Below are 15,831 nucleotides of genomic sequence, written 5' to 3'. Positions count from 1 at the left end.
AAGCAATTAACACTATACACGCAAAATTGTTAGTTAAACAATTTGTTCTTAATTAAATTAAATTAAATTAAATGTGGAATTACCGAAAATTTCATTACTGTTTTCGACATAGTTCCAAAGTCATCACCAGAGGGCGTCTAGTTAATTTTATTTCCGAATTATATCCATGAAAATTGGTATTTAGGCCTTAAGTTAAAAAAAAAGAAATACGTGTTTCAGGAGTTTTAAATAATAACCCCTAATGACCGGTTGCTCAGTTCGAGCTTAAACCGAGTTTAACTTTAAATTAAGTTTAAGCCGGCACCGAATGTTGCTCAGTTACAAAATATCGATTAAGCCAATGCATATAATTAGTTTAACCAAGCGGTCGATTTTGGCCGCTTAAGCATTGGCTGATCGCTTAACATTTTTAATATGAACTTTAATTAATATACATAACTTAATACTTTCGTTGAAATGAATGAACAGATGAATAAAAGAAACCGAAGTAGCAATTTTAAGCGAAAAAAAATTGGTCAATTTTGTTCAAAATTATAAACTAACACTGGATTGTAAAAAAGATTCTTGATTACGTTCGATGAAAAAAAATGGAGCATGGGCCCAAATTGCACTAAGATTTAATGCAACAGAAAACACCTGTAGAGAGGCTGCTACATTGCAAAAGATATGCGACAAATAAAAAAATCATAAAAGATGCAGACCAACAATGTTAGAAAAAAGCAGACTGCTGAAGGGCCATTTAGCCCATATACTACTTACTTTCACAAATGTGGAAAAAATTGCTTTTAATCATAATTAGTGATAAAGAACTAATAAATTACCGAATTCAATAGTGAATTTGCTATGCACAGGAACAGCTTTTTTAAATAAATTTCAGTTTAGTTTGGGTTAAACTTGTAAATTTTAAAATTAATTTAAAAAAAACCTAAAAAAAGTATAATGATAACAATTTGCTTATTCTTATTTCAGTATATTAAACATTATTTTTTAAATTTCTGCGGCAAAATCCGACAGTCAGGGAAAGAATGATATTAGAATTATTGACACTATGTAAATATTATGTGATTTTAATTATAGCATAAATTTTTAAACAGTTTAATTATTTATATAAAATTGTTATGCTTCAAAAGTGAGGACGCCCGAGTCTTCAAATGCACAAAAGGAACAAATAAACTGTGCAAATCAGTTTATTGCTGTGTTTTGAAAAAAAAGCCAGAAAACGATAAATTTCACTTTGTCAGAAGAAAGCATAATTTGAAAATGCCGCGCATGAAAGAGTTCCAAGTAATAAAGAAAAGCCATTTTAGTAATTAACAATTATATTGAGATACATTTTTAACCTTAAGATTCTTATTATAACGATATTAATATTACAATGTAACTAAATATTGATAAATGATGATGTTATTCCATCTTAATCTAACTTTTCAAAATCGGAACTGCCAAGACAAAATCTCACTAAGCAACTTCATACTTAAAATGCGTAAGCGTACAGTACCACCAACCGCATAAAAGACAAGTTCAGCGCGGTTTAGCTAAACTTTTCACTGAGCAACACAACTAGGTTTAAACTTAGTTTAAATTTAAACCGAGTTTACGTAGGCAAAGACTTAAGCCCGAACTGAGCAACCGGGCCTAAGAAAGTTAAAAGGAGTGTTTAAATTTATTTAAAAAGCCGTAATTTTAAAATCATATCATGCAAATTGGTACTTGGGGTTTCGGTTAAAGATAAAAAACGCATGTTTTAAGTCTTGGCAATTGCACCGCTAAAGGGGTTAATATAAACTTTGTTTATTTTTGAACTTATATTTGTGAGAATTTTTATTTAGGCTATAGACTAAAGATAAAAATCGCGCGTTTTATAATTGTAAAATTCCATTTTCAAAAGGGGTTAAATAGATATAAAAATTCATCATTTTTTAACATATATCTATGAGAATTTTTATTTAGACTTTTGATGAAAAATTAAGAAATATGTGTTTTATGATTTTTAGAAATTCCACCCCCTAAGGGAGGATTTTACAATGGTCAGATATATCCCGGGTAAATTATTCGTATTTTAATTACTATGGTTACAATTATTTCAACAATGTATTTTTTTAAATAAATCTCCCGGAAAAAGTTTTCCGACGATTGTAAACTCCAATCTTAGGGGGCTAAATTTTAAAATCCACAATTTTTGAAATGATGTTTATGCAAATTGTATGAAGACGGGAGACCTTCATAGAAAAAACTTCAAAAGAATACCAAAGAAAATTCTTGAATCAAATATTGGAAGAAAAAGACCAAGAGGCAGACCCTGCCTAAGGTGAAAGAGAGAACTGGAGGAAGATTTGAGACAAATGAAGATAACAAATTGGAAAAGAAAGTCGTAAGACAAAGAAGAGTGGAAAAGAATCGTTCGAAAAACTATGGGCCAACTAGGCCTAGATTGCTAATAATACAATGTATTCATGAGAATATTCTGCGGTCTCGGTTAAAAATGATGAAAGACGTGTTTCTGGATTTTACAAAGTTCCATGTGGGTCACATACAAAAATCCGTCATTTTTGAGATTATAATCATGAGAACTGGTATTTGGGCTTTAAGTTAAAAATGAAGAAACATTTATTTTCACAATTTTTGCTTAAATGAGGTGTCAAAATTTGTATGGAAATTCATTATTTGTAAAGTTAATATCCATGAAAAAAATGTTGTTGTATAGATATATTGGGGGATTCGAGCCAAAAGAAAGAAACACGTGTTTTAGGATTTTTGGAAATTCTATCTTCAAGAGTGTTAAATAAAAAAATATTTTTATAGTTACATTTGTGTTAATTGATATTTATAATGTTTTTGGAAATTTGATCCCACTGAGGCTAAGTAAGGTATGAAAGTGTGTATCAAAATTTCTAAATTTTTAAGTTATACAGGCTGTTCGCCAAGTTGAGACATTACTTTTTACATGTGATGTTATGCATGTTCTTAGAACTTTTAACCTCAAACACATTAATAAAATGTTGATGATAAAGAAGATACGACGATAATTATTTTGTTTTTAATTATTGAAGCCGACCTGAATTAAATTTGCAAATTTACAGAAAAAAATCATAAGTGTTGATCAAAAAACTCTTGCAGTAATTATAACAAGCTTACAGAATGTTGCTATATTCTATATAAGAATAAAAGTAAGATGATTGAAAATCTATTGTCTTTAGTAATAAAGCAGATAGTTTTTTTAAATAGCTCATCTTAAAGGGGCAGATCAGTGGACTGCAGATTCCATAATTGTTTGGTAGCATTCTATTTTAAAACTTACAGAATATTTACAATTTTTTGTTAATAAGCATTTCTGAATTTTGTGGAAATGTACCTTTGTAAAAAAAAAGTGGATTATTTATTTACGTTTTAAAAAAAGTTCCGCATTGGTTTGAGTTAACGAACTCACGAAAGTTATAGATAAGGAGCATAAATTCACGATGCTCTCCAATTAAAATCAAAGTTTGTACACTGTTCAGAAATATTTCTCTGTAAACGCCGTTGGTGAATTCTATTAGGTATAAATGGCAATTCCATCCAAATAACGCTAAAAGCTTTAAATTTAAAAACTACAACAAAAATATTATCAAAATAATAGCAAAAACGATTTGTTAAAACAAAAGATCATTGTATGATAATTTCAAATACTTTCTCTGCTTAAAATTATTTAGAACGACTCGGTTTTTTGGTGTTCCTGTAGTGTAAAAAAAATTAAAATACCTTTACCGCTTTATAAAAAAATGGTTTCATTATTAATTACAACATTTAGAAAGTACAATAAGCTATATGAAAAAAAAATTATAATCAGTCTAAATTAAAATTTACACAGACGAAGTCTCGGATAACTGCTAGTTTTAAACATAAGATAGAAAACAAAACTTCATCACTAAACTCGAGATCAATACATAATGTTCTCTTGGTTGCTCCTCACTGTCAACACTTTAAAGCGCGAGTTAATTAATCTTAATAACAACAGCGCAAATCCTGATGTTTCTTCAAATTGAATTTCATCTTCTTTGGCACCATGTCACTTAATGAAATTCTGGATATTTAATAATAATCTGACGAAACCAATATTTTAAAAAGGTCAAATAAGCTCCTTTACTTTTATTATGAATTTCTAAAGCATTGCGTCTGTTTAATATTTCGGTACAGATATTTCCGTTAGCTTCAAGAAAAATTACATTCCGAGGACTAAATTGCTCAACAAATATTTACAAATTATTTTCGTACACATTCATTGCTGTTTACTGACGAGCATTGAAATGCGAATCAACATCAAAATTGTAATTTTTGGAAATCCTGGACCAAAATTATTATTAATCGTTTTGTTTGTATTTAATAAGTTGAAAAAACCATTTGTTGGTTTTATGCGTGCGTTGTTTGCCATAGTTTAGCGATAAATAACTAGCCTTTGGCGCATTTTATTAGCGTAATAAAAATTGGAATTAAATTTTTTACCAAAAGTCGGGCCCAATTATAAATAACATGCTCAACGAACTAGCAAAATTCCTCTTATTTTTGGCTGCTAGCCGAAGATAATTAAAAAGACTCTTCTCTAAATTATTTGCAGAGAATGAATTTGCTGATGTCGACTATACGATTGCAAAAGCTTTGAAGTTCTTTTCATTAGTAGATTGATGCCGTGGAAATAAATTAAGAGATGGCTTTTGAGCAAAATTCATATAATCTCTATTTTGTGCTGTGTTATACAAAATCGAACGCAGAGCGCATTCTCTAGTCAATTATGTGTATTTTGCCATCCAGCTGATGAGCGGAAAATGAATAAATATTTCAGCAATCTTCTTGTCAGTTTAAGGCGCCTATAAAGTGTCAGAATGATATAATGCTATTTTGATAATAATCTGAGCAAATAAGGCATCTTTTTAATAATTAATTTCTCAGACAGGCTGGATATCTGACACAAAAATTTCCATGTAGATTATGGGGCTGTTAACAGGTTGACGGACACATGGCAGACAGATTCATTATAAAATTCGATAAAGAAAAATTCAATTTCACACAACGTTTGAAACAATAGCTAAATATAAATTAAGAGGGCTCTTTTACATTTCACTTTGCTAGAAAGCGTTTCCCAACAGTTAAACGTTATTAATGATCGTGGAGATTGATGCTACTAGCATGAAATCAAGCTGATTCATCTGCGAACTCCGACACAACAAATATACTTACTATCTTATATAATTTGTATTAATTATCCCGGCACAATTAATGCAAAAGTATAAGATGCCGGGCTTTGAGCTTCGAGCTTTATTAATGATTTGTTCAAACGACTCAACGTCGAACCAAAACTTTACAACTTACACGTTTGTTAAAAATAAGCACATACGACACGGCCTTAACTTTAACTTTGTTATTTCATTGAATTAGAAATGAATTAGAAATTGCACAAAGGATATCACCAGTATGATGAACACAATTAATTACAACATAATTAGTAATTCAAAAAGATGGTTTACATACAGGGTGTCTCAGAGGGTGCATAATCGGTCTATCACTGTTTTGTTACTTGAAAAATTGTCATGCTGTCTTTATTATCTGATAGATCGACTTAAAGTCCACAAACTAAAATATTTTTATTATACACAAGGTGTTGTATACAGGGTGGTGAACCAAAGGTATATTTTTTTAAATAAAACACCCTATATGTTTTTGCATGATTAGAGTCTATGCAAAAAAATAATGTAACTTTGTTTTTAAATTATTCAGCCACAGAATAACTCAGAATACTTTGAAGTTTTAGCAAATAATCGACTTTTACTTGAAACATTTTTTTTTAATATCGATAGCATTTTTTATAAGCTTTCTAACGATATGGATTTGTACAACAAATATGAAATATTTCTTAAAAAGTTCAAATAATTTTTTTTCGTATTTTATTTATTTTATTATTAATTATTGATGAGTTTAATTCATTTATGTATCAAGTAATAATTAAATTACTAATGTAATTAGTTACATTAGTACGTATCGAAAAATAAGTTACCATTTAACTTATCAGATTCTAGCATAATAACATTTACTAAAATACTTTTTTTTAATCTTGAAAAATCTTTTAAATTAGCTATGCAAACCTTATACCATTAGAAAGCCTATGTAAAACGCTATCGATACGTGTAAGAAATACATGGTGTTACATTAAAAAAATAAGTTATTAAACTTTTTGCGTTTTGGCACACCCTGTACATTATCTGTGTGTTTCAAATAATAGTCGACTATTTGCTAAAACTGCAAGGTATTCGAGTTTTTTTGTGACAAATTTATCGGAAAGTGTTTATTGGTGACTTTGTAGTGATTTTTCAAAAAAATTTTTTTATAACTTTTATGACGAAAAGTTGAATAATTTCGAAACGAAAAGAGATAAATCTATAATAATTTATACAAGGTTATATTGTTTTTTGTGTAGAATCTAAATATATAAAAATATATAAAGTGTTTTATTTAATAGTATATTAAGTATCAAGGACGGTAAGGACAGTTTACCGATCGAAGACAATTGTTTATTGTCTGACAATTATTGTCTGAGATCGGCAATCCTTAACGTTCGTGATGCTTATGGCGTTTTTTGCACGATCCTTAATTTTTTTTTAAAGATTTATTCAATAATGTTAAATAGTTGTCAAAACAGCTGGTCATGGTTACGGGTTGCTACGTCCAAGGCGTCGACAAAATTACTTACCGACGCCTAATTTACTTACTGACGCCTTTGGACCTAACAACTAGTAAACACTACATACTGTCTAGGAAACAGGCGTAGTAACAATCAAACAGAGCTCAATCGTGCAAAAAAAATATAACTTTGGTTTACCAACCCTGTATACAACACCCTGTGTATAACAAAAAAAAATTATTTTGTAGGCTTTAAATAGATCTGTCTGATAATGAAAATGGCATAGCAATATTTCAAGTAACAAAAAAGTTATAGACTGATTACGCACCCCTGGGTCACCCTGTATGTCTCGAGACAAATCAAATAAGTTTAGGCTTTGGTCACAACTCCTTTAATGAAATAACATTGTACTTATTTGTGCACCAAATCAAAAAGTGAGTTTTTTTTTGTCTGATTTTAAAATAATTTTTTGGCGACAGTACAGCATAATTTTTCAGTTACTATCATTAAGAAAGGTGGAAAAAATCTAATTTGTGCATCTTGTAAATTCAGTTTTCATTTTATATTAATATTTTATATTTTATATTTCAGGACTGTTTAAAACAGACGGACTAAAAATACCGAGCACCATGTGTGATTACCAGTTTTCAAGCTCAGACCAAACTCAAGCTTATGGAAAATTCTACTCGCCTAGATATCCTTCAACGTATCCTAAAAATATACGGTGCTCCTACCGTTTTAGAGCCAGGTATGCCATATTTCATAGAAAATTATTAGATTTTCTTTTTAATTTGTAAATTATTTTATGTCATTTCGTAACTTACACCAGTTATTTTTTTTGTTTTGCATTTAAAACTGCTTAGGGCTTTTCCATAATTTTATAATGAATTTCAAATAAGTTTTAGAATCGAATTAAATTAATTTAAGTCATTAATTAATTACAAATTCTAATTGTAATTTTTACAAGTCTAGCTTTACAAAAGTAAAATGCTATTCAATACACATTCTCTATACAATTATTTTAATCAAATTACTGCTTTAGTAAGTCGCTGTAAATAGATATCATTAAAGACCAACTAAGAACTTTAATTGATTTTCTTTTATTTAATTAGGGGTTGGTTTATAGAAAGCTTTATTAAAATTTAACACGTTTTAAAAAGTTAACAGAGCGAATAGACCAATCAAATTGGTTTATTTTGGATACGTGACCAGTTAATCACGCGATTATAAATCACGATTATAAATTACTGACGCTGCTATAAACCGACCCTATGTAAAGTAGGTAAAAGGCTTATTGCACTTTTGCGAAGCTTTATATTTTATGTAAATTACCTTGTGTGTAAAAAAATATAAAAAAAATTGCTAAATCTTTACTAATAGATCTCAGAATTTACAAAAAGTAAATTAAAACTATAGTTTTAAAAATGAGTTGTGTTTTGTTGACTGACATACTTGTAAATTACAGTAAAATTAAATTTATGTGTATCCAATGTGAATACATTATTTTAGCCCGGCGCCTCCACCAAAATTGTAATTATTAAAAAGGACATAATAAATTAAAAGAATAATAGTGAACAAAACACATACAGTCAGATCGAGCATTAATTTCTTAATAATAAGAAATTTAGAGAATGCAAATAAAAAGTGTACAATGGTAAAGAATTGACACATTCGCTGCAAAGGCTAATTTTGCAACATTGTTTCTCACGTCAATGCACATTTTACTTTTGTATAACTATTTTTCGCATGCGAATATAAGTTTAAGTATAATTTAGAGCATTTTAAATTTTTTATAGCCAAATAACTCGAGCGGTCACCAGCGTGGCGTGGCACTATTTTTTTTAATATACTACGCAATTGCAGTCACTCACAGGGGTCACTTTTTCTTTACTAAAGACGCCATGTCGGACACATTGGCAGACACATCTTATGCAGCGGACACATGCGTTTTTTATTTGTTTTGTTTATTATATCAATAATGTCTTAAAACAATTTAACACAGTATGCCACAGCAGACATTAGTGTGTAATATTAGGAAAGATTATGTGTCTGCTTGTTGTTAAGAGCAAAGTATCTGGCGCACACCAGTGTCCGCTGTGGCAACAAATGTGTTAGGTTATTTTACAAACAGGTTGGACTACGGATATCTGAAAGTTAGGAGATGAAACGGCGTACAAATAAAACGTTCTCGTCCTCGATAGTTCCGTTAAAGGCGCCAGAGGGCGCAGTTGTTTCATTACCGTCTATGTTTTCAGAGCAATAAATTGGGAAAAATGCTTGTATTTGTATAACGGTTAACACACAGCGAACAAACAAATACAGGCAGATAGAGCATTAAATTTTCAATAGTAACAAATAAACGTAATGCAAAAATTTTTTTAAAAATTAAATTTGAAAAAGTTTCAAACTTTTCAAAATTTTTCAAAACGCTGCTAATACAGTTACAGATGCAAGAAAAATTATACAAAAAAAAATTGAAGAGAATTAAATTAATAAAACTAGTTAATAATAGTTATTTATTTAATGAGTTTGAGTGTAAATCGGATGCTTTATTTCACGAGTGGATTTTTAAACCACGATTGAAAACGAGTGGTTTATCATCCACGAGGCGAAATAAATGAACCGATTTACACAAAAACGAGTTAAATACAACATTTTATTCTTCGAAATAGACTCAGCAAGGCTTAAAATTGCTTTAAATTTGCTAAAAATTATCTGACGTTTCGTACTGAGAAATGCCAAACAGTTGTCAAAACTTTCTTACACAGGAGAAAAACCGTAAATTTTGACAGTGTCGAAGAATAAAATTAATTTAAACGTTGTCTAACTGACTATAAACAGCATGAAAATCAGAGACGAACTGAGACTTTCGCGGTCAGAACTTGTCCTGAAGATGCTCCTTACAAGAACTGGCAAAACGTCGATATTTTCTTAAATGGATGCAGTCTAAGCCCAAAAGACCCAGATTTCAGTTTGGTTCTGTTCATCCTTCCTGATTTTTATGAAGTATGAAAATCGATTTTACTCAAAAACGGTGAGTTGTAAATTTACTATCTTGTTGCCGAAAGTGTCAAAAAACTGAAGCCAAAATTGTTAGGGTATTTTTTACCTTACTCCCCTCCAGTTTCGGACGCACCTGATTAAAAATTTCTACATTTAATCCTCGAATTCGATTAGGCGTATAAAGATTTCTAAAAATACCAAATTTTGTAGTTTTATCTAATGGTTTCGGAAATATTGAGAAAAACTCACTAAAAGAAGCACCACTTTCAAGAGGTGTAGCTCCCTTACGAAGTATTTTTCGATATATGTTAATAAGAAACTTTTGTCTTAAAATTGAATTTTCTATAACCTGTTTAAATTTGTAACAATAAAAACAGAACACTCTGTATATCCCTCTCCTCAACCATTTAGGCACCAAAGTCGTTCAAGACAAATATTGGAAAGTTTATTTTTACCTAAACCGTTAAAAATAGAAATATGGTGTCCTGGATTTTTTTGTAGGAAATTTAATTCTCTACAACTTTTTTCTTAACACTTTTTTGTATCTTTAACCGTATTCGAAGCGTTTTCAAAAAAAAGCTGGAACGCAAATTAATAATTCTAAATAATTTTTATCATAACACTGGGAATACGGTTGAAGATACAAAAAAAATGTTAAGAACAAAGTTGTAGAGAATTAACTTTTCTATTATTCTATTATTATTTTCTATTTTTCTTGTATCTTTTACCGTATTCGCAACGTCTTGAAAAATATGAGACGAAGCGCCAAAGTTTTATTTTAAATATTTTTTCCCACGTTTCTCATGAAAATTTTAGTCGTCCGTTTTTCTCAGTCTACTAAAAGTACAAAGCTCAACATTTCTACATTTTTTCTAGTAATTAGTGAATTTTTACTCTGTCGTACTATTTTTTGGCAGCGACTTTGTATCTCGTTTCGTCTCCTAGGTTCTAAAGCTCTACAACTTTCTCTGCTACATTTTGCTGTATCCTCAAAATTCTCAACAATTAAATAGCGAAAAGACAAGAATTATTAACTGCAGAGGAAATTAAAATAAAGAAACACGCTTGAATAAAATTTTATGCTGGTATTTGCATGTACAGCTAAAATTATTATTACCCTAGAAAACTTCCCATATGTAGGCAAAGAAAGTTTTCCAATAGTAACTCAAAAGAAAACGTAAATAGAAATTTCCAATTTTTACAGCGCATTGCATAGATTTGCATTTAAATAAAAGTTTATTTTTACTCTAGTGTGGAAATAGTTGTTTAATGTTACATGTTGGCTTATTTTTTATTTACCGCAACGAATGATTTGATTAGTGAGATAAAAGTCCGTTACTTCCTTTTGTAAAATATGTCGTTAAGTTTATTTCCCTGAAGATGCTGCGTTGTTCATTTTGTTCCATTTTATTAAATTAGTCTCCCCATCCCCGTGTGCACATACTTATAGAGTGGAACTTTACGAAGAAGAACGTTAAGTATAGGAAATTATTAATCCGAGATTACACTTAAGTGTATGATTTATCATTATCCTGGGTGTATTATAAAGTTCATAACGCACCTTAATGGACTCTAAAATTGATTTATATTGTTTGCAGATATAAGGAGCGGATACGTATCGTGTTTGAAGAAGTTACCTTACAAAAAGGCGACTTAAGGTAAGAACATTTTTAAGTATTCGTTCATTAATCATTTGATTCTTATGCCGTTGGATAAATTGGCAAAACGGGTGCAGGTCAATGGTGCGGAGATACAGCGTTCATAAATTATTTCGCAGTAATATAAAAATTATTTCCCTCAGGAACTTGAATGACAACCAAAAATTTCGTTTTGAATTCACACTGCGTCGAGATCAAACGACTCACAAGGATGAAATTTAATAATCTATGATAAGCAGCACCACTTCTATTTAAAATTCTACAAGAAATGCAAATTGATCCCTCAAACGATTCTTAAATATTAATGTTTGGAAATATACCCACAAACAATAATAATTAACAATTAATTTAAAAGTAGGAATTTTCTATTTTGTGAAACTTTATTCGGTTTAAATTGGAAGCACTAGATAGTTTTCATAAGGATTACGCAATTAATCCTTTAAGCAGTTAATTATTCAGACGTTAATTATTCACAATAATAGGAAATGCTGCAAGGAAATAATGCAGGAATTAGTGATCACGTTTCATGTCAATTCAGGTTTCATTTAGTTTATATTGACATCTAAAATTTCATTTATTATTTCTTTCATTCCCAAACATGTCATTTTGTTCCCAAATTTATAAATTACGCATAATATTTTACTATTAAACATTGAAAACTACTATACAGGCTGATTGTTTTAGGGCTTATTATTAGAAACTTTCTAAGTTGTAATGTTACATACCTAGACACTCGAGAACTTTAAGCGTTTTCGCATAAATGTTATTCCAATTTTTGTTTATTAGAACATTTTAACATTAGAACATTAGAATCGAAAACGTGTTTTAAAATAGTGATTGTAATCTAGGATTCAGTTTTCGGATATTAAAAGAAGGCTTGAAATATTAAAACAATATATATTTTCAAAGTGGCGGAATTAGGAACTACGAGAAATTGGCGCCAACTTTGAAATTTTAGATAGTAATTATTTAATTTTATTACATTTTTTAATTCACCTCTTGAAACTGAGTAAAATGTACTCTAGTTGTCAGTACTTATCTGTCATAGTGTTTGACATACAGGGTGCTCAAAAACTGGCGCACCAACTCAGTGGTACGTTATTGAGAAGCAAGTGCAGATTACGGGAAAAATGTTGAAAAAATTCCTAAAGTTATATTTTAAAAAATCTGGAGCCACAAACTTATTGTGTTAACTTCTTTAGTTTTCATTATTTTTTTATGTTTTTATGTTTCATACCAGGTAATCGTTCCGTAACAAAACGATGAATAATTATTTTTAAATTTACTATCAGATTTTAGCAGTTTTTTTAATTTAAAAAAATTAAAATTCATCCAAAAAATCACAGTATGTAGATGTGCCAACACTGGGAATTATTTCCTAGGAAACCGTTTCAAAAATAATTTATTTTTATTGTTGCTCAAATTCCATTGCGATCACGTCTGTTAGACAACGTTGCCACATATCATTTATCTAAAAATACAAAGAATTTTTTTACTATTTTTACCTTTATATGTAACCACTTCTCTACCACACACCATTGAGTTGGTGCGCCATTTTTTGAGCACGCTGTATATCAGTTTTTATATACAAATTTATTTTGCAGGGGTTTATTTAAAACATCACAGCTCTTGAACTCTTTATTATAAGTGAATAATTCTTTTTGCATTTGGTAGCCAAAGGTTCAAAAAGCCTTTTAAAGTCTTCAGGATTGTCAACTGTCAAATTACAAGGCTACTGTGATATTTCGAAAATGTTTAAAAAATGATTATAAAACAGATTTTTTAACTGTTATGACCCTGTTTTTTCAATGGCAATCAAAAAACATAAATTTTAATGCAGATTTTTATTAACATCTTCTTTATTTATTTCTTACAGTTTTTGATATAATCACCAAAAACAGAATTTTAGATAATTACTTTCAATTTAAATCAAGTAAACTTTCAAAAAATATGATAAAATTGTGCTATTAGTTAAAAAAAAACTTATATTTGTTCACCATTTTCATTCAAGACGCTCAGAATTCGATGGCAGACTGACTGAGTTACTTTACATAATTCACTAAATTATAATAAACTATAATTAAATATTATTGTTTAACTGCTTATTCGATAATGAACCACCTAAAAAATAATTAAAATATTGAAGCTTGACGATTGTTAAGGTTTACTTGATTCACTATGAAAATTATAAAGTAAGATTTGTTTTTTGTGATTTTTTTCAAAAACTGTAAGATAAAAGTATCGAACGTACTGATAAAAGTCACTATAAATATCAATATTCTTTCGATTGCCGTTAAGAAAATAAGGTTTTTGAAAAAACTGATATATAGCAGTGTTTTGAAAACCATTTTGAAAAAATCATACTAGCCATGATTTTCACAGTTGGTTCCCTTTGGTTATCGAATGCAAAAAAAATATTTACTTATCGCAAAGGGTTCAAGGGCTGTGCTATCTTAGATAAACCCTTGCAAATAAAAATTTTAACAAAAAAATGACATAATTATGTCAAAAACTATGACAGATAAGTACCAACTTTTTTGGTAAATATTACTCAGCTTGAAAAGTTGAATTCAAATTTGTAATAAAAATATGTGGTTACTCTTTAAAATTTCAAACTTGGCGCCAAAATTTGGTAGCTCAGCCATTTTGAAAATAATTTAGTTGAAGAATAGTCGATTTAAATCGTATACACAATTTTAAAACTCTATCTATATTAGAAGTTAATAAGTTTCTAATGTAAACCTCAAAAGAATTACCCTGTATAATGCCCTTGTTACAAAACAACAAAGGTAAAGTTAAAATAGGTAAAAAGATAAATTACCACCCACTTGTTGAATTGAAATAATACCAAATTGTAGTTTTCTAGATGGGTTGCATCTCATTTATCATAAATATTTGAGCTAAAAGAAACAAAAACAATCAAATTTCGTTTTATCTTAACATTCTGAAATGGAGTTTTTGTAAAAACATAAATTTGTCTCGCGTTTTTCGCCAAAAAAATCAACTCTCAAGTGTGTTTCTCCTATTAGGGATTCACATCAAGTAAATAATACTATAATCCCGTTCTGTTTCATTTCTCCGCATTACAAGGTAAAATCCACTTTGCCTTAATGTTGACTTGCCTATGAGTTCGACTCCAGGGAGTTATAAAGACTATTATTGCATTTTCTTGCAAAGATTGCTAGCTGGCTAAGGAAAGTAGCTATCATCCCAACGTTTTTTAAAATGAAATGTCTCCACTGTTCTGTACAAGTGCTTGATAAATCTCATATACTATTATACACCGATTTCAAATTTGTTTCTTGAAATTATGTAAATGGAATGAGTCAATAGTGGGTTATTTCTGACATGTCTTCAGATGCAACCAAAAATACTAGTTGCACTAACTACTTGGAAACTGATTAAAAAAAATTGAATCAACATTGATTTTTTATCTTTTAAATATTAATAGTCCATAATGAAATTTTAGCAAAACTTTTAAAACAAACGTGACTGTACTCTGAACAATGTAATCCTGAATTATTTTTTTAATGTTTTAATGATTATCGATCTGGTCTGCTGCAAACAGTATTACTGGTTGCATATCAACAAAAATTTAGAAATAATCTACTATTGACTCACCCTGTATTTTATAATTAAGTCAGTCAATTTCAAGGCCCTCCATTTGTCGCGAAATCAAAAGCTAGCGTTTTAATACCACCAAGTGTGGTATTTAAGGGCGGTCATAAACATTTTGCTGTTTATTTTGCTAAGTCGTGGAAAGCCCCCAGTCAATAGCTGAGGATCTCAAGCGAGGATGAAGTCACGAAGTGTTGAATTGAATGTCTGCAAGCTAACAATGTGTGAATTTACCCACGATACGTGTCGATTCAGTTACTCGTCCGATATATTTCATATAACGATAACAAATCTCCTTGTACTCACTAAATTAATTTGGCTGTTAGTTATGATTCATATATCACTACAAAAAGCGGCTTATTTTGATTGCCAATCAAATTTGATTCAAAATCAATACTGCAAAATAATTAAGTTTGCTCGAAAATAAAAATAATGGCACAGTTGGGCGTGAAAAAGGATAATGTAAAACAATTCGCGCAGGCTGCTAGCAGTTTTATTAATCGTGGCAGACACAATCCTCGATAGACCCAAAAGGCCAATCCCGGTCGTGTCATATATTTGTTTGCCTCTGTCGCTGTTAATTCGGCTGAAAAAGGAAAACAGAAACGAGGAACGTTAGAAAAACAGCGATTGATTTAAAGTTCCAAAAATATGAAAGCACTGACCGTTTCCCACCGAGAATTCAATTTGTAAATTAACCATTTATTTATAACGTATAACTAAATTTTTCAAATAAGACAGAAAGATTTAGGACGGTCCTAACAATTTTGGACTCCAGATTTGACAAAAGTGACATTTATTAGTATTTTATTTATGCGATTATTTTTTATTGTTTTTTTAAATTCCAATTTTCACTTATTTGTAATAGAATTCAACAACGCCGTTTACAGAAAAATATTTTTG

At 29.7% G+C, this 15,831-nt stretch overlaps 1 protein-coding gene across 6 annotated transcripts in view; it reads left to right on the top strand.

Annotated features, from left to right (window-relative positions):
• Sol1 overlaps positions 1 to 15,831 on the top strand; it is a 282,525-nt gene that overhangs the window by 179,222 nt on the left and 87,472 nt on the right. For all 6 annotated transcript variants that reach the window (XM_008200336.3, XM_064357806.1, XM_064357804.1 and 3 more), the window contains 2 exons: positions 7,241 to 7,397; positions 11,251 to 11,310. In XM_008200336.3, coding sequence (XP_008198558.1) covers positions 7,241 to 7,397; positions 11,251 to 11,310 — 217 coding nt within the window. The remainder of the gene's footprint in view (positions 1 to 7,240; positions 7,398 to 11,250; positions 11,311 to 15,831) is intronic.

Source organism: Tribolium castaneum, chromosome 7 (genome assembly GCF_031307605.1).
Source record: "Tribolium castaneum strain GA2 chromosome 7, icTriCast1.1, whole genome shotgun sequence".
Taxonomy (NCBI): domain Eukaryota; kingdom Metazoa; phylum Arthropoda; class Insecta; order Coleoptera; family Tenebrionidae; genus Tribolium; species Tribolium castaneum.
Note: the sequence above shows the minus strand (reverse complement) of the source record. Positions and strands in the feature narration are given on the sequence as shown.